The 22,183-nt window shown below is 40.5% G+C and overlaps 1 protein-coding gene across 5 annotated transcripts in view; it reads left to right on the top strand.

Moving 5' to 3' along the window:
• The window catches only part of CADM1 (cell adhesion molecule 1), a 295,797-nt gene that overhangs the window by 254,698 nt on the left and 18,916 nt on the right, over positions 1–22,183 (top strand). For 2 of the 5 annotated variants that reach the window (XM_050921829.1, XM_050921830.1), the window contains exon 9: positions 10,674–10,706. The exons of the other annotated variants lie outside the window; for them this stretch is intronic. In XM_050921829.1, coding sequence (XP_050777786.1) covers positions 10,674–10,706 — 33 coding nt within the window. The remainder of the gene's footprint in view (positions 1–10,673; positions 10,707–22,183) is intronic. 5 annotated transcript variants of the gene reach the window in all.

Genomic DNA, 22,183 nt, shown 5'->3' with positions numbered 1-22,183 from the left:
CTTAGTCCTTCCCCCACAGACTTGCTTGGATCAGAAATCTACCAGCTCCCCTCTTCCCACCTCCCCCCCCATGATCCAGGCTCTTTTTGCAGTTTTTAGTGTCAGTCATTATTCAGAATGCACATTGCACAGCTGATGCACTAGCTGGCTCCATCACTGTGCCCTCCGCTTCTCTCAGGTTTTCCTAGTGTCTTTCCTCTGTAATCTGCCTTCTCCCATGTAACATTCACTGTCAGCTGGCCCTGCCTTTGGAGCATTTCTGGGAGAGTTATTGTAATGGCCTTGGGCCTTGATGATGATCCTAATAATCTAAATTTAGCTCCCTGGATTTCTAACAGTTCACTTGTGGTTGACACAGACCCATCAAGATCGTAAGATCATTTTCAGACTCTGAGAGATCCACATGCCTGGTGAGATCTGACAGCCACTTATAGTGGACAAGTCATGGGTACCTTAATATTCTTGCAGCGATCAAATACCCATTTTTGCTTGTTCCTGATGGTAAAATCCCCTCTCCCCTTACCTATCTAGTGAGTATAATAGGGTGAAAAAGACCCCAGGTACTCTGGCTTCTAAAACAGAGCTAAAAAACATGTTTGAACACAGTTTATGCTCAGCCATAACCCTCATCAGTTAATCTGGTTTGACCCGTGTGAATGGGGCCAGACATTGTACTCTGTTCTACTCTTATTCCAAATCACTGGGAACTTTTCCATTGACTCTAATGAGGGTGGAAATAGGCCAGTTGTGCCAAATTCCTCGGTTTCAATGTGGACTTTCTGTTTGTCTCATTCTGTTGCTGGGATTTGAGGCCACCTTACGGATATTCTTTAACCTCCTGATCCAGGAGTTGTGTCTTCTCTCAGCACAGAATGCCTTTGTGCTAATGAACGAGCTAGCACTGAGGCGTTCTTAAACTGAAATTGCTCCTAGAACAACTTTGTCAAATCCCTCTCTTTGATGGATGTGATCTTGCAGAGTTACTGTGTCTTAGCAAGCAGCTATATATGTATTTATCTTATCCTGAAGGCTCAATATCTGCACTCGTGGAATTTAACATTTGCTCCTCTCTCCAAATAGATTAAAGGTTATGGAACTGAACATTTTCAATCTCCATTTCTACAGAGACTAGACAGTCTACTAAATTTAACTGGAAAACAAAGTCTGACAAATGGATATAAAAATTAATTTCCACTCTTCCCCTGCATTGTTTAGTTCATTGCAGCCCCTGTTAACCTTAGAAGCTTCAGCAGCCAAACACTGACGAGTAAGTTCCTGCAGTTGTATACTGAAGCTTATCTTCCTTTCTTCCCAGTAAAGGGTTGTGCAACCGAAATCCATTTACAAACTAGCATCATTGCAAGAATTATGTACAGTAGTAGTGTAGAAATACTACTTAAAAGCCTCAAAGGACAATACATAACTTCTAATTGTATTGCCTCCAAAATACTGAAATGTTCTCATATAGCAGGGGTGGTCAAACTTACTGACCCTCCGAGCCACATACATTAATCTTCAGAAGTTCTAGACCCAGGGCTTGCCTGCTTCAGCCCTATGAGGCGCATCGGCCAAGGCTCAGGGCTTCAACCCCACTCCTGCTGAAGTTCCAAGCCCTGGCAGGCAACTCCCATGGGGCTGAAGCCCTACAAGGAGACTCCTCACAGGGCAGAAGCCCATAGCCCTAACCACCCCAGTCTGGTAGGTGGAGAAGGGCAGGGAGGTGGCGGGGGGCTCCACAAGCTGCACTTCAACTGAAAAGAGCCGCATGCGGCTCTCAAACTGCATTTTGGCCACTCCCACCATATACCCTGAATACTGGTGATTGACTTTGTTCAGAGGTGGTACTGTTCCTTTCTTCATGCTTAGTCTTCCACCCAAACCAATTATAAGCACTCCTCAAATCCGGGGAGATTTTATCTCCATTATACTTCACCTTCTCTCGCTTCATTCCCCACACAAGCTGGGGGCACACTCAGCTGGCATCTCATGGAGGCTGAGGGTGGTTCTGCCAGGACCCCATCTTCAGAGGAAAAATGAGCTGTGATTGAGAGAGTTTTCATTTGCAAAGCTCCTATTCTCTGCATTTACACTGCACTTCTTACCAGATGCCCCCTCCAGTGCAGAGAACGCTTCCTGATTCAGGTGCTGAAGTTGCTTTGAGGGCTCACTTTTTCTACCGTAAATAAGAATAGGCTTAGGAAGGGTCCATTTGTGCTTGGGCATGTTCAGTAGGTTCTTCAGCTGTAGTCTCCAGTGGCAAACACCCATTTTGATTATTCGTATAAAGCCAAACATGCTAGGTGATGTTGTACAGCCATTGCAGGAGGGCATGATTTCTACACCAGAGAGCCTGCGTCGCTATAACAGATAATACATTTTGTGACAAAATATGACCCCTGAGCTGTACAAAATTCCTCCTCAGCCCATTAAAATCCCTGTTTAGTGCTGCCCCCTTACCAGCCAGCCACGCTTTCTTCTCCATACTCTAGATGACAACCTAAGGCAAGTCTTGGCATGCCTTCATTGTCCAGTCAGTCCACTTCCTGAGCATAAGTGTCTTTCTTTCACTCTCACACTCACTCCTGATGTGACTCTGAAAGCTGCTGGCAGGGATTGGCCTGATCAGTCAAGCTGAACTCTGAAAGCAGTTCTGTAGTGCTGCAGGGAAATCATGGAGCATCTGAAAGAGCACAACCTTTAAACCATTTGCTCTGTCTCTGCTGCTTTGCTGCTTCCAATTTATCACAATTTATCTTTTCAGTATCTACTCTGATTTTCTGACCATCCTTTGGCATGTCAGCTGTTATCACTGGCAAATCCTTTTTTTTATCATTTCAAATTGTCCTCGTGGCTTTGTTCATTAAGATGTACAATATGATATGGCAGAGCAAACTGCATAATTTAAATTGCCCCTGGAGTCCTCACTTGAAATACTGTTTTTGGACAGCTGTTATATCTTGAGAGATAAATGTTCTTAATTTTTTTTAAAAATCTTCCTCTCTGGTCATAATGTAATATTCAAAAAAAGGGTCTGCTTTTAAAGAATTTTTTACCCCCTGTAGGGCTAATTTTCTTCCCCCTCGGCACACAAACAATTAATTGTGTACCTGTACAGTCATGTTTGTTGCCTCCTCTGCTGTTGGGACTTGCGTGTAACGTAGCAGCCATTTTAATGGAACGTGCATACTACTAGGGAATCCCTGGAGTTGCAGATTACATGTTTGAGTATATATTGCATGGATGTTCCTTTATAACTTGTACAGAGACTCAAGTGCAATTCTGTAGCAATGTCAAGGCTCCTCAGCAACTCATCACATCCTGATCCTGAACTGGCAGGTTTCATATCAGATGACTTGCCTTTGAAATAATTGTGAAGTCTTTTGAAATGTATTAAAACATTTTTTTAATTTAAAGAGATGTTGGAAGGTTTAAAAATAAATACACCCTTATTGGTGATAGCATAGATCAGCAGTTCTCAAACTATGGGTCGGTACCGCAAAGTGGGTCACGGCCCTGTTTTAATGGGGTTGCCAGGGCCGGTGTTAGACTTCCTTGGGCTCAGTTACAGGTTCCCCGCCTGGGGCTGAAGCCCTTGGGCTTTGGCTTTCCCCCCAACCCCCTTGGGGTCATGTAGTAATTTTTCTTGTCAGAAGGGGGTTGCAGTGCAATTAAGTTTGAGAAACGCTGCCATAAATGGTTAAAACCAAATGGTAAAAATAGAACAAACTTTTTTCAGTTTTTCTGCTGTTTTTAAGTTGAAGCATTAGAAAGTAAAATTATTAATCTACTTCCACATCTTATGTAAATGATCCACTGTTTAGGTTGCGAACACCGGAGGAGGTTGTTGAAGTAGAAATGAAGTATTTTTTGTACATTTTCACTTACATGTTAATGTTTTATTACTATTCTGTTTTGTGAAATTTTAAATGTGGGGACTGAACAACTTGACTGTCTTTTTCTATATAAATAAATAAAGTGGGTGTTGCCAAGCCTGGAATGATTTCACACTTAAATATTCCGTAGGCTAAAGCTACAGTGCTGGTGCCTAGAAATAGAAAGGTGCCACAGGACTCTCTGCTGCTTTTACAGATCCAGACTAACACGGCTACCCCTCTGATACTAGAAATTCCATGGATTTTCTGCCTTCCCAGATGAATTCCTCTGAATAGCACTGAGATCCTGTCATGAAAAACGCTCTTCCTGAAGGACAGGTTAAACTTAGATTCTGAAACGAAGTCAGTGGAAAACATTTTTTCCATCTTTGCATAGGTATCTAATATAAAAATGGGAACTCTTGTATTTATTAGCTAAGAAAAACATTGCACCATTTTAAAATTAGAACTTACATCCTAGAAAACTCATTTAAAATGATAAATTGATTCCCACCACAAGTTTGTCCTTTTCCTGATTTCAGCTGCTAGTGTGATCAACTACAGCTGTCTGGGATTTATTCCAGGAGTAATCCAAAAAGGTTATGGGTGGGAATTATGCAGTAGAACATATTCTTTGCTGAAAGGTATTTTGAGCAATAGGTTTGTGGAAGGTTCAAAGACCATATGGATTAATGGGGCTACATATGTACCAGTGGACGTGGAAGCTTTGTGCCTAATTGGTTACTATTGCTGACACTTTGTGATGCCAGTTCTACTGTTCAGATGAAATGTAATGGATAAATGGAAAACTTCTTTCCCATGAATTTCTACAATGGATGATGGTGGTTAATTCCAACCTGGACTGGGCGAACTACAGATGTCCCCAGCAGCAGTTTTGTCTCCTTTTCTGAATGCTTCTTTAAAGATGCAACTTGACATTTGAAAATCAGAAAACATGAATCTGAAAAAAAGAGCCTCGCAGAACTCTTCTGTCGTTGTAAACTTTGAATGCACACACACACACACACACACACACACACACACACACACACACACACACACACACACACACACACACACACACACACACACACACACACACACACACACACACACAGAGTTAGGTGTTTGGTGCCACGCAATGCTTCACAGACTGATGCAGAGATTTACACTGCTTAGTCATTCCTTTCCCCAAATTATTTATTGTAGCATTCTTGGTTTCTGTAGAGGCTTCCCTGTGTCCCTGATAAAATGTCAGATTAATTTACCGTTAACATTGTACTCCTCTGACATTTTGATCCAATATGTGACCACATTAAAGGGAAAGAGGGAGAGAATAACCTACATGCCTGCCAAGAAATAACTAAGCCAGTCTTACCCAACTGCTCTGTCAATAACAGCCAGAGCACTTTGATTTGTTTGTTAGTCGTTTGTGATTAATACAGTAATGCAGCAATCATTTTTACTTAATTGTGTATCTTCAGATAACTTGTCTATTTTGAAGCAAGAGGACTGATGGAAAAATAATAAAACTGCTTATTCCACTTCTCAAACAAGATATAGTCTAAATATCTACTTAGTATTTTGTTGAGTTCAAAATTCACAGGGCTTCTCCATGACCACTGATATATCTAGTAGCTTCCGATATCTGTGCATGCTGTAGGAAGAGTCCTCATTCTAAAACAATAGCTACTGAACCCCTAATCTGCAAAGAGAGGAGCATAGGCAAAGGTGTGGAGCCCGTTTGACTTCAGGGAGCTCAGTGCAGGTTCTCTTAAGTTTTCTTTGCAAGGCTGAGGCCTAAGTGAGAATGCATATTATAGGGCTTTCTAGAAGAAGTATTAAAAATCCCAGACCAAGTTGCAGCACCAGATCTAGAATTCTCTCCCTCCCCCCGCCCCATCCCCGACTACCCAAAGTTACTCAGCAGATCCTGATTATTTTTGTGAAACATCTGGTCGTCAAATGAAGCTGTCTCGGGGGTGCAATGCAAAAGCTTTGAAGCCAACTTGGAATTATTTTACAAAGCATGAGCTTACAGTATCAAACACGGGGTCCATTCATCATTCTTCTGGGAAGACTTTAGAGATAAAGAATGGCTGCGGCTCAGCATTATATGTAGGCTTGAATTCACCTCATCCTCCCTCCTGCACCATTCAGTTTAATTGAAGTGTAACATAAATGAAATGAAGCTAGGCATTAGGTCAGTGGAAATTAATAGATTTTTTTCAGTATTCCTTTTACTATCTTTTATGGATTTGAAATAAACCGGAAAATGATATTCTTTTCATAAATACAGAGCATTCATTACTTAGGACATTGCTGTAAAAATGGTAACATCAAGGGAACTCATTCTTGCCCTGGCCTTTTAAATGTGAAGAAATCTGAAAAAAGCAGATGAAACATGATTTCAGTGAGTCTGATCAGAAAGCCTGTTGGCTCCTTTTTTACTTTAATGAAGGAAATAAACTAGAAAGGACCTATACTGTGTTTGTATTTCTTAGTTTGGTTTAAAGACTGACACGTGAAATGGGTGCAGTTGAGCCTTATGTGCACTTTCAGATGCTACTCTTCTATCCATTCAGGTATGGGGTTTGTTTTTAAAAAGCCCCAGCGAATCTGTAGCTTCTTAAAGATAGTAACACTGCAGTTCAATTGGAAATAGAAAAAGCATTTTAAGTTTAGGCATTTAATTTTGTTCCTAAGATTTTTGTTTTCATTTATGCTGTTCATTCTGTGCAAGACTGTGGACTAATTTATGGATTAGCTTTAAACCCGCAGTCTGTCACGCTCAATGAACAATTTTCAGTTGGAGAGAAGCCATGTGAAAGAATGAGAATGTGCCACAGTGGAACGCTTGTGCCACTGTTTCAACTAAATATTGTCCCGCTGCCTCTGAAGTAATGCATTTTTTGCTACTTAGTTAAATGGCTGGTTTTTAAAGGTTTGAATGTTGCCAGTGTTTTCCCATTTTGCAGATACCTTCATATTCTACCACAGCATAATGTGTATTAGAGGTTAATTCATTCAAGTTCTGGCCACGGTAAACTGAGTGAGTCCTATGTCTGATGCTAAAAGGAAGTCGATATTAAGTGAAATATGCAACTTTATATCAGCAGGAAAATTCCTTCCTGGGATATCATGTTTGATGATACTCAAAAAACAGTCATCTCAACCTTTCCAGACTAGTGTACCCCTTTCAGGAATCTGATTTGTCATGTGTACCCCGACTTCCACCTCACTTAAAAACTACTTGCTTACAAAATCAGACCTAAAAATACAGAAGTGTCACAGTGCACTGTTACTGAAAAACTGCTGACTTTCTCATTCTTACCATATAATTATAAAATAAATCTATGGGAATATGAATATTGTACTTACATTTCAGTGTATAGTATATAGATCAGTATAAACAAGTCATTGTCTGCATGACATTTTAGTTTGTACTGACTCCACTAGTGCTTTTTATGTAGCCTGTTGTAAAACTAGGCAAATATCTAGATGAGTTGATGTACCCCCTGGAAGACATCTGTGTACACCTGGTTGAGAACCACTGACCTAGTGAACGCAGTATGATTATGGATTTGTAGAACTGGAAAGGCCACTGGATTGTTTTTACTACACCACATAAAACAATTTTAACTGAGCCTTACTAATTAAAATCCTATATTTTGTTTTTCCTTAACATTAAGAATGCCTTTACTCCACCTCAATGTTTTGTTACATTCTTCCTTCTATCCTCAGTACTCACCTCAATAGAAAACATCCAGTGTCGGCACCATAGGATAAATTTCATTTTCATAAAATTCGTGTGATTGTTGCTATCACCCATCACTGGGGGACCCAGTCAGATGCCTGCTGAACTCACTGAAGACTCTCATTGACTTCACTGGACCTTTAAACTAGAAACAATAATGCACAGCTCCCTCCAGAGTTTGGACCGTAAAGTTAATCAGCAGGGTGACATGGTTATCCTCAGTATGAAATAAAACTAAAAGTGGGTAACCATGCTAAAATCCAGAGAACTATTTTAAAAACTAGTCAACTCATGGTAAAATCATAAGAGATTCTAGCAGTCGCAGCCCGCACAGTCTTTCTTGCTACTGCTGTATTTCTTCTCTTACACCAAGCAGAACGCTAGTGGTGTTGAGTGATTTATACACCATTTTGCACATACTCACTAGGCTCATACCAAAGGAGCACAGCAAAAAGCTCATTTTCTCTCTGTCATGATGCAAAATATTCTTCCTTAAGTGTGTGTTGTTTTAAATCTCTGAGCATGAGATCATTCCTCTGCAATGCAGCATTGTACCCTGAGTTTAAAAAAGTAAAAATAGATATAAAATCCTTGTTCTGAAAGAAGATGGAGTTGAGAAGGACCTCCGGAAAGCATGTTCTAAACCTTTAACTGGTCTGTGTTTCCTGCTGTAATCATCCAATCCATTTGCTAATCATAACTTTACCATTCCAGCTGCAGCAAACATGTTGTTTGATTTGGATATTTGTTCTTGCTTATAAACTGCTTGAGAACTTTATTTTTGTAAAGCTGTTGGTCTCTGTCCCCAGAAGAGGAAGCGAGATGCACTGTCCACTTCACTGTTTCTTCACTAATATCTTTTCCAGCATATGAGTACAAGGTTGCTTCTAGCACAGTTTTATTTAATCTTAATGCTGACATAATTTTTTTTATTTCAGGAAGACAGTAAATTGAGACTGTTTGTAGATGCCAAGATGGTATCTCAAGAGTTGACTGTTCTGTAATTTTTTCTAAACAACACTCCCTACCCCCACCTCCATTTTTCCTTTCACCATTTGCTTGTTTAAAATGAGGCATTATCGCAATGCTGCTTCCAAAAGAATAAAGGCCCACTCTTGTTCTCATTTTTGTTTTGGAAGGCTTCCACGCTGCCTTCACCAAAGTTCCCAGCATGAGAACGAGTGCTAGAATATTAAGTACATGTTAGATTTGATTGCCAAGATAAGAACAGTATATGTTGGCAGTGGGAACAGATTAATGATGGCTTGATAATCTGTCATGCAAATCTTGGTGTAGAGTTGGTTAAATTGTGTGGTTTTTTTTTGCTTTGATATTTAAAGCATGCAGACTTTGAATCTGTAAGTATTGTGTACTCCTTGTGTGATTCTTGTCTTCACTGATGGCCTAGAAATTCAAACATAGACTGTCCTTAACTAAATTACAGAGGAATAGCCCTTCATGCTTCCTAATGCTTATTCTGAGTGTGGAAAGACTACGGTTCCTATGGTTCTGAGGAGAGCATGTTAATTGACGGGGAATGCCTATGTGAAACGGTGTACTGTAATTTTAAAACTAAACTTCCTGGCTAGTTTACAGAAATTATATGTTTTAGAGTACTGCTCTGCACTTTAACATATGGTTTGTTCATTTAAACATTGCCTTTGTAGTCCTTATAAGTCCCTTTCTGATGTGAATGACTACATCTGTACTTTACTGAGAGTTTGAGAATATTTTTGTAAGTATTGACAATTTACAAATACATGCTGAATAACCGGTCTATTATAGCATGCAACCAGCAAATGCATATGGTAATTTTCTGACCCATTCACCATAGTTAATGAGAGTCTGAAAGCAGAACCAGGTGTAAGCCAACAAATGGAGATGGATTTTCCATTTACAGTGTTGTTGCTGCAATGTAAATAGACCCGGTAGGATAGGGAATCTTGGGAAGATAATCTAATTCCCAGGACACTGAGAGCTAAGATGGTAGGAAGTCCATCCAAAATACAGTTTAGTCTTTATAAACTATCTATATGTACACATTAAGCAGCAACTCCAAAAATATTTTGAAAGCTTTTAACAAAGCTTCCCAGTTTGATGTGAAGCAAGTTTTCTAAACCAATATATTCGAGGCTAGATGGAAAAAATGCAGTATATTTAACTTGTAACACATGACATTCAGCCTCCTGAAAAATAAATGCTTTCTTCAGAGCTTGGCATAAAAGACTAAAAAAGGATCAGAGATGAGGCAATATTTCTCAGCAGAGGAACTGGTAATCTTCACTTGCCGCCCCAGTATTCTGCGAAGACTTGTACTTTTCAATCAAATGAATGTCTCAGTGCATGATTCATTAGAAATCAAGCAAAAAGGCCACCTACAAATTTAATAAGTGTTTCTGAGTGAATGTGATCTGTGAAAACACTGTGTGCTAGTCCTCATCATCTCCCTGGTGCTTAATTGTTACCTCCTGATCAACCCTAAAATGAGCTGGAATGCCGAAATTAAACCGTGCATTATAGCACTTATAGGTTTCTTGGCATCAACTGGAGGAGGGGAAACTTGAGGCTGATTGACTTCTGATTGGTAATGAAGGACCTGGGGTGAACAGGCTGGAGGGGAAGATTTGAGTGAAGGCAATGTTTGAATGCATGAAACCATTTCCAGGCTTTTAGGTCTCTGTCCTAGTTTTGAACATCTGTGTTTTGGGAGTACTTAACCAAAGAGTTGACACTGGTGGTGCTCCCCACATTTCATGTTCCCCTTAGCTCTTGACCACCAGTAAATATCCTCCTGGCAAGACTCCAGAAAAACAAAGAATTTACTGTTTTCCTCAGGCTCACAGCTTTTGAATTCAAGGCATGTCCTTTAAACAGTGCAACTCACTTCAAATGCTTTTTGCCTTTCATTTTATTATTGCTTGTCATGCAATGTTCTTTGAAAGCTTGCTCATATATTATCTGTTCCATTTTTTCCATTTTCCCTTTTTTTGCATGCCGTTCCTCCTGTTTCTTCCCTTCCTCCAATCCTCTGTTCCTGTGTGTAGACACAACGGCGACGACAGAATCGGCAGTTCACGGTTGGTATCACATTCCTGTTTATCTACTTCCTCAGCACTGCTGAGTAGCAAGACAAGCTTGAAGGGGGAGGAGAGGGGGGAATGTAGTCTTCAAGGGAAATCATGTTTCAAGTGGACTGATCTCATAAATATAACATAATTTTTAAGGCTTGAAAGGATGTCTAGTCTTGTCATTTCTGTTGAGTTTAACCACCAATTGTTACAGTCCTAGACTAGCAGCAATTCCCCAAACTGATGGAAATGGCATGCATGTAAGAGCAGTACAAAGGGAGCGACTGATTTTTAGTAATCCTTATTACTGGGGTAATCACATCAAAGATTAAAAAGAAATCTGGCTTTTGAAAATGTGAACTGAAGTTTAATTTTTTAAGAGATGCATGAAATTTTCAGTAGTGTTTTTGGTTTGGGAAGAACTTGACTCCCTTAAGTCTGTTAGAGACGTGATATTTTTGATATTCTGTAGACGTTCCATAGAAGACCCTCTCGTCTCATAGGTCAGGAGTAAAGTTTTCATCATCACCCTGTGAGAAGAGCTTTTTAAAACAAACACCAACACTAACTCTTCTCATTGTCATAGCAGTCTAGCAAACCAATCCTTTTCTTCTGTTGAAATTAGTCTATCAGCTTGACAGCTTTTCTTGTTCGCTATTTTTAAACCATGTTCAAATATTCACTTCAGGTCAAAACTCCAGCATACAAAGAGCTTGGCACAAATTACTTATTTTTAAAACAAAATGACACCAAACCTGACAATTGTAATGAATTCTAATCCATATTTTGGAGGGAGTAAAGGGATTAATATTAATTCTTATTTCACGTTGGTAATGCAACTGTTCCATGTTTCACCCTGAAATTTGATAAGCCAATACATCCATAACGTGGAATAATCACTTTCTCATCCAAGGCACCTTATAGACTAACAGACGTATTGGAGCATGAGTTTTTGTGGGTGAATACCCACTTCGTCAGATGCATCCGACAAAGTGGGTTTTCACCCACGAAAGCTCATGCTCCAATACGTCTGTTAGTCTATAAGGTGCCACAGAACTCTTTTGCTGCTTTTACAGATCCAGACTAACATGGCTACCCCTCTGATACTTTCTCATCTAGTGAGACATATCTTTGGCAACAATGAAGGAAGGGCAACTGAGATTTAAATGAATACGATAATATACAATACAAAAAGGAGGAAAACAGTCCTTGTCCTGAAGAACTTGCAATCTAATTTGCAATACATTTTTTTTTCAATTTGTTCAAGAAATCTTTTCAGGACATTTTCATATTATTCATACACTGCCCACCTCCCCCTCTAAATTATGATCACAGTTTCTGTTAAATGCTACACATTTTCACATGGTTACAGTGGTTTTGTCAAGACTCCTGGTAAATGAATGCATTTCTAGCAGCTGCAGCAGGAGAAGCCATTGTAAAGTAACAAAGCCCAAATGATGTCATAAAACAAAGACTACATTGAACAAACTTTCAAGATCAGATGAACGCAAAAAGTTATGGAACCTACTGATTAACATTTGAGGAGACATTAAAAGAACTAAATATGAATACAGAGATTGGGTTAAGTGACAACTAAGGGGTGGACATAACAGTCCACCAATATTTCATGTGTCCAAACTGAGGGAGAACTATTTAGAGGTGTACAAGAGATTAGAACGTCAAATAAAACTACAGGCAAATACAGATGAAATAGTACTGTGGACTTTTGAAAAAGTCGGCTAAGCAAAGTTCTACAACTGTAGAAAATGCACATTTGGAGATGTGCTAATTGTCTTAACACTAGCTCTTTTCTACCTCTAATCTCTGATTCAGGAATTGATTGAGATATTACATTTCAGATTCCTAGGACAGTGCACCATCGTGCCTCTCTTAATGTTGCTCCACTACACCTCAATCCTAGTCATTAATCAGTTTTATCCAGAATTTCCTAATTTAGTGACTCATCTCAGCCCTCCAGGCTTATTTCTGTGTCATTTGTGAGTAAATGATATTACTTTCTATTAGACATTTTAAAATTCCTTATACTTTCAGGTGGACTGTGGAATTTAAAAATATCTTGGACTAATTAGGATGACAAAGTTATCAAAAAAATGTGTAGCCATAAAGATTAGGAGTGGTATTTCCTAAGCACTCAGTGTTGGCCAAATGCTGACTAGGAGTTTTAATATGGGCTTCTCAGGAGCAGAATTAGGCCAACACCGAGGATCTCTTCATATTTAGCCTCTGTTTACTTGCTCCTCCCTTCCTGCTCTCATTATCAAAGTCTCTGTGCTACAGAGGCAATATCCCCTGGCAAGAGAAGTCTGGACATGTGCCTTTACGAGGCTAGTGTATACTGCTCCTTGAATAATTGGAAGTCTCTAGAGAAATATAGGGAGGCTGCATGAGCTTTATCAAGTGCCCCAGCCGCTGCTAAGACAAGAGTAAGGCCAAGACTGAGTCCTGAATTTCAGTCCTCCTGATAATAGTGCACTCAGCACTTATGAGATCACCAGACAGGTCCTACTACTCATGCAGTTTAAAACAAAATATTTGAAAGACTTTTCCACCTTGATTTTACTACATCTGCCAAGTCATAAGCTTGAGATTGTTTCCGTAGAAACCATTGGCAATTTTAGAAACATCTGAAATGGAGCAGGATATTCAGGGAATACACATGGCTTGACTTTGGAGTAAATCAAGTTCTTCCTTTTTTTTAATTTTCCTTTTACCAGTGCGGTTTGATTCAATACGAACCATAGCGAATTGTGTGAAACCCGCTCACGGTAAGGATTTTAGGTTACTGATTCTCCTGATGTTTGATCAGTGCTTTCCAGCCTGAGAAGAGTTGATGGATTGGAGGCTTTTCCCATTTTAATTCCTCTTGATGTTAACTGCAGCAAGGGAGATTTAGGTTGGACATTAGGAAAAAGTTCCTAACTGTCAGGGTAGTTAAACACTGGAATAGATTGCCTAGGGAAGTTGTGGAATCTCCATCTCTGGAGATATTTAAGAGTAGGTTAGATAAATGTCTATTAGGGATGGTCTAGACAGTATTTGGTCCTGCTATGAGGGCAGGGGACTGGACTCGATGACCTCTCGAGGTCCCTTCCAGTCCTAGAGTCTAAAGCAAAAATAAGAAACTAAAACATATTATGGGGATGCCAGGCCTCAAACCTTAGGGATCTGTATAAGAAAAGCTTAATATGTCTAGTTGTAGGATACCTGGTTCATATAACGCCCAAAATTTATACTAACACCCTTTTGGTGTCTATCTGGAATCATAGCCATTTGCAAGTAAAGCTGTTCTTTGCGTCACTGTGGGGAGAGTTAGAAGGGTCTGCCATCCTACAAACGAGGACTAGTAAACTAAACTAAGGTTGACATCTTTTGTCTGAAATAACACTTTCATTGATCTCTGGGAGAACCTTGGCTAGTGGGAGGGAGCCCCAGAGGTATCAAAATGAAGTCATTGAATCCATAACTGTTGTGAAGGGTTGATAGTGGTGTTCATGCTGCAGAAGGAAATTGCATTGGAACACAGTTGCAGCATAACAACAAGTATTTGTTAAATAATTAAAGCTATTAGTAGAGATAGTTAACTGTTTAGGGAAAGCCCTGAGAGGGCTCCATTACACCAAGAAGCACCTGTTTTTCAGTATGTTAATCTACAGGTGAGAAAGTTGTCAGATCTTATCACAGAAACAACTTGAATGACAAGATGTGCTAGGCAAACTAGCTTCAAGAGTCTTTTCAGCCTTAAAAATTTACCTGAACTCCACAATACCTCCCTCTTAAAGTGTTTTTTCCCTATGAAGACTCTCGGGTTTCTTTCCAAGCTTGTGTTGCTGGAGTGTGTATGGAGTATACCAGATGTTTATGTATGTTGGCCATTTGTCCTTACCAATCTGAGTGAGCATGTACACGAATGATTAGAAATGCATGGGCATGATAAAAACCAAATGGATTTTCTCCAAAAAACACTTAAAATTAATTAAAAATTTAAATCCAATAGATTGATAGTAAAGAAAATGGGACTGTAAGAGTGGAAGTTACAGCTAGTGAGACGTACAAAACTACAATCTCGGAAAGGTTTTTTTGAGTGATTATGATTTTTGGAGTGTATCCTAGAGATCTGGAAAAGAGGAACCACGTGTGTGAGTGCGTGTATGTGCGTGTGAGAGTGCGTGTGTGCATGTAAAACAGTAGCCAAAAAACCCTGCCATTCCTATTTTCTCATTGTACAGAATTTGCAGCAGTAATGCATGAGTGACTTATAGCACGAACTTTATTAACTCTTCTGTTTAAAAATGAAATAACTAAATTTTCTTGTGCATTTTTTTTCCTTTCTCTGCACTGTTTATTATCAGAACTCTAATAACAGCATGGTCCTGGCTGGCAGTAGTGCTTGTGTTTCTGCTGCACTGCGGTAAATGGCTTGTACTGAAAATTTTTAAAAATCAGCTTTCCCTTTTTATTTTTTCACTTCATGGTGCCAGGGGGCTGAAGCTCCCCCATGCATTTTGAAATCCCAATTCCCTGCATCAATAGAATTAATGTGAGGGATGAACATGATATAGCAATGGCAGAAATAATTAGTTTAACATCTAATCCCATAGACTTTGGAGAATAGACCAGATCCATTCCGCCCTACCCCATCCACCAACATCTAAATTTATTTGCTTTAACAGTTTGAAGTCTTTGTTCCATGGTAGGCTTAGGAGCTTAGCCTCATAGGTCATTTACCCTTTAATTGTCGAACTCATTCTTTTGCCGCCTGTATAAAGAAAGCATGTATCTGAGGCCATGCTTTTGTTCATAATGCTCGGTGTTCCCACAGCAGAGACAATATCTGAACTTCATAATTTTCTCAAGTTCTTACCTCGAGTCAGTTTTAAACAAGCCCTAAACCAGTTTAAAAAATAATTTAAAAGCCGATGCACATTGTACTTCATTACAAATGGTGTATCCATTCTACATGTGTACATATTTATCTGAATACATAAAAATAACATTCAGGAACTGTAATTCAATCAAGGGATCCTGCTAACAGCATACACATTGCAAAAGCACACCCTGAAGAGGCTAATGAATGGAGGAGAAGTTTTCAATGGCATTTCAGCTGTAATATTTAGCCAGGGAACAGTAGGTTACCATTTTAGTGCAGACAGAACTCCCACGAATAATAGCAAGGAAATAAATTGGTTGGAAAAACCCCTCCTAAAGCTGATAAAGCAGGAAGACAGGATTTCATAATAAAATGTCTGTGACACCAAAGTCTGGTTAAAGGGTGGGGGAGGAAAAAATTATTATCCATCTCAATATTATAGATATTCATGCTAGCTAAGAAGGGGAACAGGTAATTGGTAGCACATGAGGGGTTGTTGATGTTGATGGTAACACAGATGTCCAATGGGTTGTTAAGTTACTGTTTCCTTTCTAACAGTTACCCACTCTGAAACTCAGGCTTAAGATGGCATCCCAAACTGAGCCATCCAAAAGCACTAACCACTTCTGAGAATCTTGGCCATATAAACAGTACAGTAAAGAACAATCTCATGCTGGCTTCTGTATTGACATAATAGGACAACAGTGGTGCCTAACTGCTATTTGTTCCATTTGAAAATTTTCTCCTTAATGTATAACTCTAATAATGAATATAATAATTTAAAATGTTACCTTGCACGTCCAATCCTTGGGGCAATTTAAATAGAAGTCACAAAGGTCTTTACGTATGTTTTAAGATGTCTTTAGACTGATGTGAAATGATTAACACAAAATAGAGCCATAATTTGATATTTCCTGTCTTATAAGGAAAGAAAATAATTGTTGCTTTAAAAATTAGAGATTATTTATGGAATGATACACAATGTTATTTTGTCAATATAAATCTGAATAAATAGATGTCATACTAATGTAATCACTGAAATATCTGTACCTGGAAGAGATGAAATTTGTAACTTGATGTTTTCACCTTCTTAAGTTTTATTATTTGGCAGCAAAATCAGAGTGAAAAGTTAACTTTCATTTATTTAAGGAAGTTGCAGAAGACTTAGCATACATTTTAATCAGAAATGAAGAGAAAGGACTTCAATAGTCGATATGAAAGTTTAATGAGAAAAATCAAGAAGTAATTTACCACATTTAAAATGCCTCGCAACAGGTTTTAATACTGTTCGGTGACATTTTTGAGTGTACCAGGTGCAGGTAGAAACTGAATTGCTGAATTGTTAAATTTCCTTTTGAAAAAGATTCTTTGCTTCATAAAAAATGCAACATTGCCCTTTTTTCATTATTGAGAAAACGAAGTTCCCTTTAAGTGAAAGAGAACACAGTACAGAAGCAATTTTATTGAGATAAAAATTGAATGGTTGCTCTTCAGAGTACAGGTTTGCATGTCTAATTCTTCTGAGAGTCGACTCTAATTATATTTATACAAAGATGATCATATTACAGTAAAAAATGTGCAGCTTCCTGAAATCTAACAGTGGTGCAAAAACAAATTTCATGCCATTAATCTAAATGGTTTTCTACGTTAGTAGATAATTCAAGCAGTAGATTCCAGATGACGTGGTGTATTTTATACACTGTCATTGAAAATGACAGTTTCATCTTTAATGAGGTGTCTGCTGCTTTCTAATGGGGAAATTTTGCAGATCAACAATATTGTATAAACATCTTCATCTTTATTATTAAAAAACCACCTCTATACCTTCTTCCTAAAATCCCTCTCCACTCAAAAGAGAATTTGAAGTAAACATAAGCTCTAAACTCCATTTTTGCCATTCTTCAATAGCAACTATCCTTATAGGAGCATATATAACATTATCTAATACTCATTACACCACATAAGTGAGAGGGATTAGCTTTCTGAGATTTGCAACTATATTGTTAAAGTCCTTTTTGTTGCCCATTTATCATTATTATTTGAATAATGGTAATGTGACTTTTCTGCAAGAGAACACTTTCAACCAGTGAAATCTCAGGAGACTTGGATATTTCTGCTCATACAGCTAAGGCCCTGTCCACTCTTGGAAAGAGCAGCAATCTGTTGTCAGCAGTTTTTAGGTAATCCGGTGCTGGCCATCGTTTGCCCTTGTCCATGCACAGCTGATGTGGTCAGCAGCAGTTCCACTAAAACCATACTGTTTCTTAGTGTATATAAAACTGAGTGTACGTTCTTTGGGATCCAGTCACTTGGAACAGCAAGTACCAGTTTACTTCATCGCACTGAGTGTTATCCCTTAATTAAATAGGTTTCTTTGACCTTCGGATACTTTATTTGTGCTGACACTTTAATAAAGTAGTAAAGAAAAAGATTGTCCTCACTGAACTAAATTTTCTATGCTTCCCGTCAACTCCTCAACAAATCTTTTTTCAAACACACTAAAAAAAGATACAACTATTCAGACCAAAGCTAGTTGGGTTGTAGTGGTAGCTTGCAATAGCTCTTAGTATTTAAAGTCACAGAAGGGGTTTATCCTGCCTAACTGATTTATCAGCTTTGAGAATACTTTTCCACAAACGGATCAAGTTTTGAAATTAAAAAGAAAATCATTTTCCATATCAATTTTTTTCACTGAAGATAGAACCTGCAATCTGCTTGTACAGCTGCTTTGCAGTTTTGAAATGTGCTCTTCTTTGAGTGACTCCACATGTCCATTCCACTGTAGGTGTGCGTCTCATGCACAGTTGTTGAAGATTTTTTTCCCTCAGCAGTAGCCGTCGGGGTAGTATGAGTGCCATTTGGTGCCTCACGCCACTGCATGCAGGTACAAAGAGCCATGCTACCCCTGACCCCACTTAGTTCCTTCCTCCGGCTAGTAACGGTTGTTGGAGCACCGAACTTTGTATCTGCAAGCCTTCCTCCTTTTATTGTACACAGTGTCTGTAGAATTAGTTTTTAGTCTAGTGTAGTGTTTGTACATATTAAAAAAATTTAGGGTAGCGTTTTTCTAGAGTAGGCTTCTGAGCCTGGTATTGGACTAAAAGCATCTGTTTCTGGCTTTGGGGCCTGTTACTCATGTAACAAGTCTTGTGCCAATGAGCAGCCCAAGCCCCATCTGCCTTTAGTGTCTGAGAGAAGTGTATGTGAGTGACAAATGTCACATTTGTAGAATGTTCAAACCTCAATTGAAAAAGGATCTGGCTGCCAGACTCAAGTATCTGCTTGTGGAATCTGTGCTTCGCCTGCCCTCAGAACCTTCCCACTCTGAATGCGTATGAGCACATCTGAGTCAGGAGTACTCCCCCTGTTAGGAGTCCAGAGGCAGATCCTCATTGCTGATACCCAAGAAGAGACAACGTGAGTCTCCCAAACATTCTGTATTGGGGCTTTCGAAGTCTAGGGTGAAGGCACTTGAGCAGAGGCAAGAACTTAAAGGTGCCCTCAAAGAGAAGGCATCCCCAGACACAGTCAGTAAGCCAGGAGGGATTGCTGACTCCAGTGGGTGGGACAGGTCCTTTGCAACCAATCCCCAAAGGACTAGCACGCCTTTCGGTACTATAGACTCCGGAGCCCTTTCTGGTGCTGTCTACAGCTGAAGCTTTCGAGGCAGCCAGAGAGTTGCTTAACCTGTTGGTGGCAGCTTCCCCTGTTGTTTGGGTATCTCACCTGGTACCAGGGTTGGAAGCACATGGTCCCAGTTCCAATCACAGAGCACTATTCAGTACTGGTGGCTTCTGCAGTTGTTGCCCCTCTCCACAGGGCTCTATCTAGAGGAAGCCAGCAATGATCTCACTGACACCCCCATCTCCAGACTCAGAACTGGCCTCCCCGGTACCGATGGGGTCAGCTCCACTGTGATCTGAGGTAACGGAGTCCACTGGATCATGTGTGTCTTGCCCCAAGCATGCCCAGTGACCCGCAGTGGGGTGTCTGCCCATCATGGTACTGGTCACAGCCGCAGCACTCAAAGGACCCATGATCTGCACATAGCTGGGCCCTGCCTCCATATCAATGGACCTTTTTGGAACCCTAGGGGTTTCCCTCCATGTTCTAGAGTCTCTTAGCTCCCTTCCCACCCTTACACATCACCTAGATGCTGGGGAGCATCTGCAACAAGGTCAGTCTTCCCTCCTCCAGAGTCATGCAGGCGGAGCTGCATGCTCAGGACTGTCCTGTGGAGGAATTGGAGGAGGGACCTCTTCAACAATCCTGAGCTGCCTCCTCCTATTCATCTGATGAGGTGGTAGTGACTGAGCCAAGCTCTCACCGTCCCATTAATTTCAGAGCTTACTGCAGCTCTGTGTCTCCAACCAGAAGAGGTACAGGAAAGGTCATGCAGGCTCGTGGACATTTTAGCCTCTGGAGGACACTCTAGGGTAGCTCTCCCTATTCATGAGGCTATCATGGAACCTGTAAAGGTTTTATAGCAGACCCCATCTTCCCTGCCAACCACTGCTAAAAGGGCAGAGAGAAGATATTATGTCCCTTCACCAGGGATTCAAGCACTTCTACAATCAGCCTCTTCCAGGCTCCCTAGTAGTTTCTGCTGCTAAAGGAGGAGAGAAATGAAGCCTCAGCGTCTAAAGGAAAAGAAGCAGAAAAGCTCGGCCTGTTCGGCAGGAAGCTTTATTGCGCGGGAGCTTTATAGCTTAGAGTCGCAAACCAGCCTGCTCTGCTGGGCCAGCGCAGTTTCAGCCTGAAGTTCAGAGACAAGCTTTTTGATGAGGCAAAAGCAGGAGTTCACTTCCATGGTGGAGGAGGGCAAATTTGTTGCCAAGACAGCTTTGCAAGCGAGCCTGAATGTGGTGGACTCTGTGGCTCGAGCAATGGCTTCAATCATCACTCTGTGTGTTCATCTTGGCTGCAGTCATCAGATCTTCCCCCACAGGTGCAACAAACCTTTGAAGGCTTCACACTCTTTTCCAATAAGACAGAGGAGAGGCTTCATAGTCTTAAGGATTCAGGGGTGACCTTTAAGTCTCTGGGGACTTAAACACCAGTGGCAGTAAGAAAGCCGTTCCATCCAGTGCTTTCCCAATACCTTCATCCCTTCTTGCCACCTACCCAGAACCTCTCCACAAAGAGTAGAAGTTACAAGAGATGACCTCCTACTCCCTGCTCTTCTGCAGCTGCCAGTTCTAGGCAGATTGGATCCCCTGAACAATCATTTCTACTCGTTGGTTAAGAGCAGTTTACTATTCCCCACAGTGCCTTCTTTCCTCACTCCAATTACCTATCCCATTTCCTATGTGTTTGGACTCGCATCAACATGGACCAGTGGGTCTTACGGACAGTGGAACTGAGGTACACCCTTTGATTTATTTCTGTACCCGTCACTCTTTGGGGACCACTCTGACGAGAGCGTGCTACTTCAGGAGATCCAATCTCCTCTCCTCATGGAGCCCATGCAGGAAGTTCCATGCCCTTCAAAGAGAAGGGATTTTATTCACATTCCTTCCTAATCCCAAAGGCAAAGGGAGTATCAGGCGTATTTTAGATCTCAAGCAGCTAAACAAGTTCCAAAAGATAACACAATTCCGGCTGGTTACTCTAGCAACTGTTATCCCTTCCTTAGATCCTAGGGACTGGTATACTGCTCTTGAACTAAAAGATGCTTATTTTCATGTGGTGATATTCACCAGAGCCGCGGAAAGTTTCTCATATTCATGCCTCAGAGAACTACAGGGTTGGCTAGCGCTTAAGTACTCGCCGGCCCTTCGTCAGTTGACCTGGTAGTTCAAGTATCTGCTCAGATTTTGTCCTTCCTGGGGCAGGGTGGAACCTGCAAGTGTTTACAAGGGAGTTTCCTTTTGCTTCTCCAAAAGTCACTGAATCTAGTCACAGATGCATTGGATCTAGATTGGGAAGCTCACTTTGGTCCCCTTCAGACTCAGGGCCTTTGGTTTCTTGAGGATCTAAATCTCCATATAAATATCGGGGCACTTTGGTACATCTGTTTGGCTTTCATGGTGTTCCTTCTGCATATCGAGGGGCAGAATTTGTTGGTACTCTTACACAGCGCAAAAGCCGTGTTCTAAGTATACAAACCAGAGGGAGCCCATTTAACAACGTCATGCCGGGAGGCAGTACTCCTTTGGAATTTCTACATTGCCAGTTCTCTCAACCTGAGAGCTGCTTACCTTCCCGGAGTTCAAAACACTCTGGTATACTGCCTGCGCAGGTCGTTTGCAAATCACCACGATGGTATCTGAGCCCAGATGTGTCCAGGTCCATTTTCCAGCAGCAGAGATCTCCCCATGTGGACCTGTTTACAACAAGAGCAAACAAAAAAATTGTCTTTGTTCCTGAGCAATTCACAGCCCAGGTTCACTGACCCATGCATTCCTCTGACCCTGGTCAGAAGGCCTGTTGTGTGCTTTCCCTCCAGTTCTGCTTCTGTCCAAAGTCAAGCAAGATTCTAATAGCCTCAGTGTGGCCATGTCAACATTCACTCTTCTTTGAGTAGTGTCCCTATGGGTGCTTACTGTAGGTGTATCTGCATCCCTGTGCCTTGAATTGGAGACTTTAGGTAGCAGTG

Source organism: Gopherus flavomarginatus, chromosome 13 (assembly GCF_025201925.1).
Source record: "Gopherus flavomarginatus isolate rGopFla2 chromosome 13, rGopFla2.mat.asm, whole genome shotgun sequence".
NCBI lineage: Eukaryota > Metazoa > Chordata > Testudines > Testudinidae > Gopherus > Gopherus flavomarginatus.
This window is presented reverse-complemented; position numbering and strand designations above follow the sequence as displayed.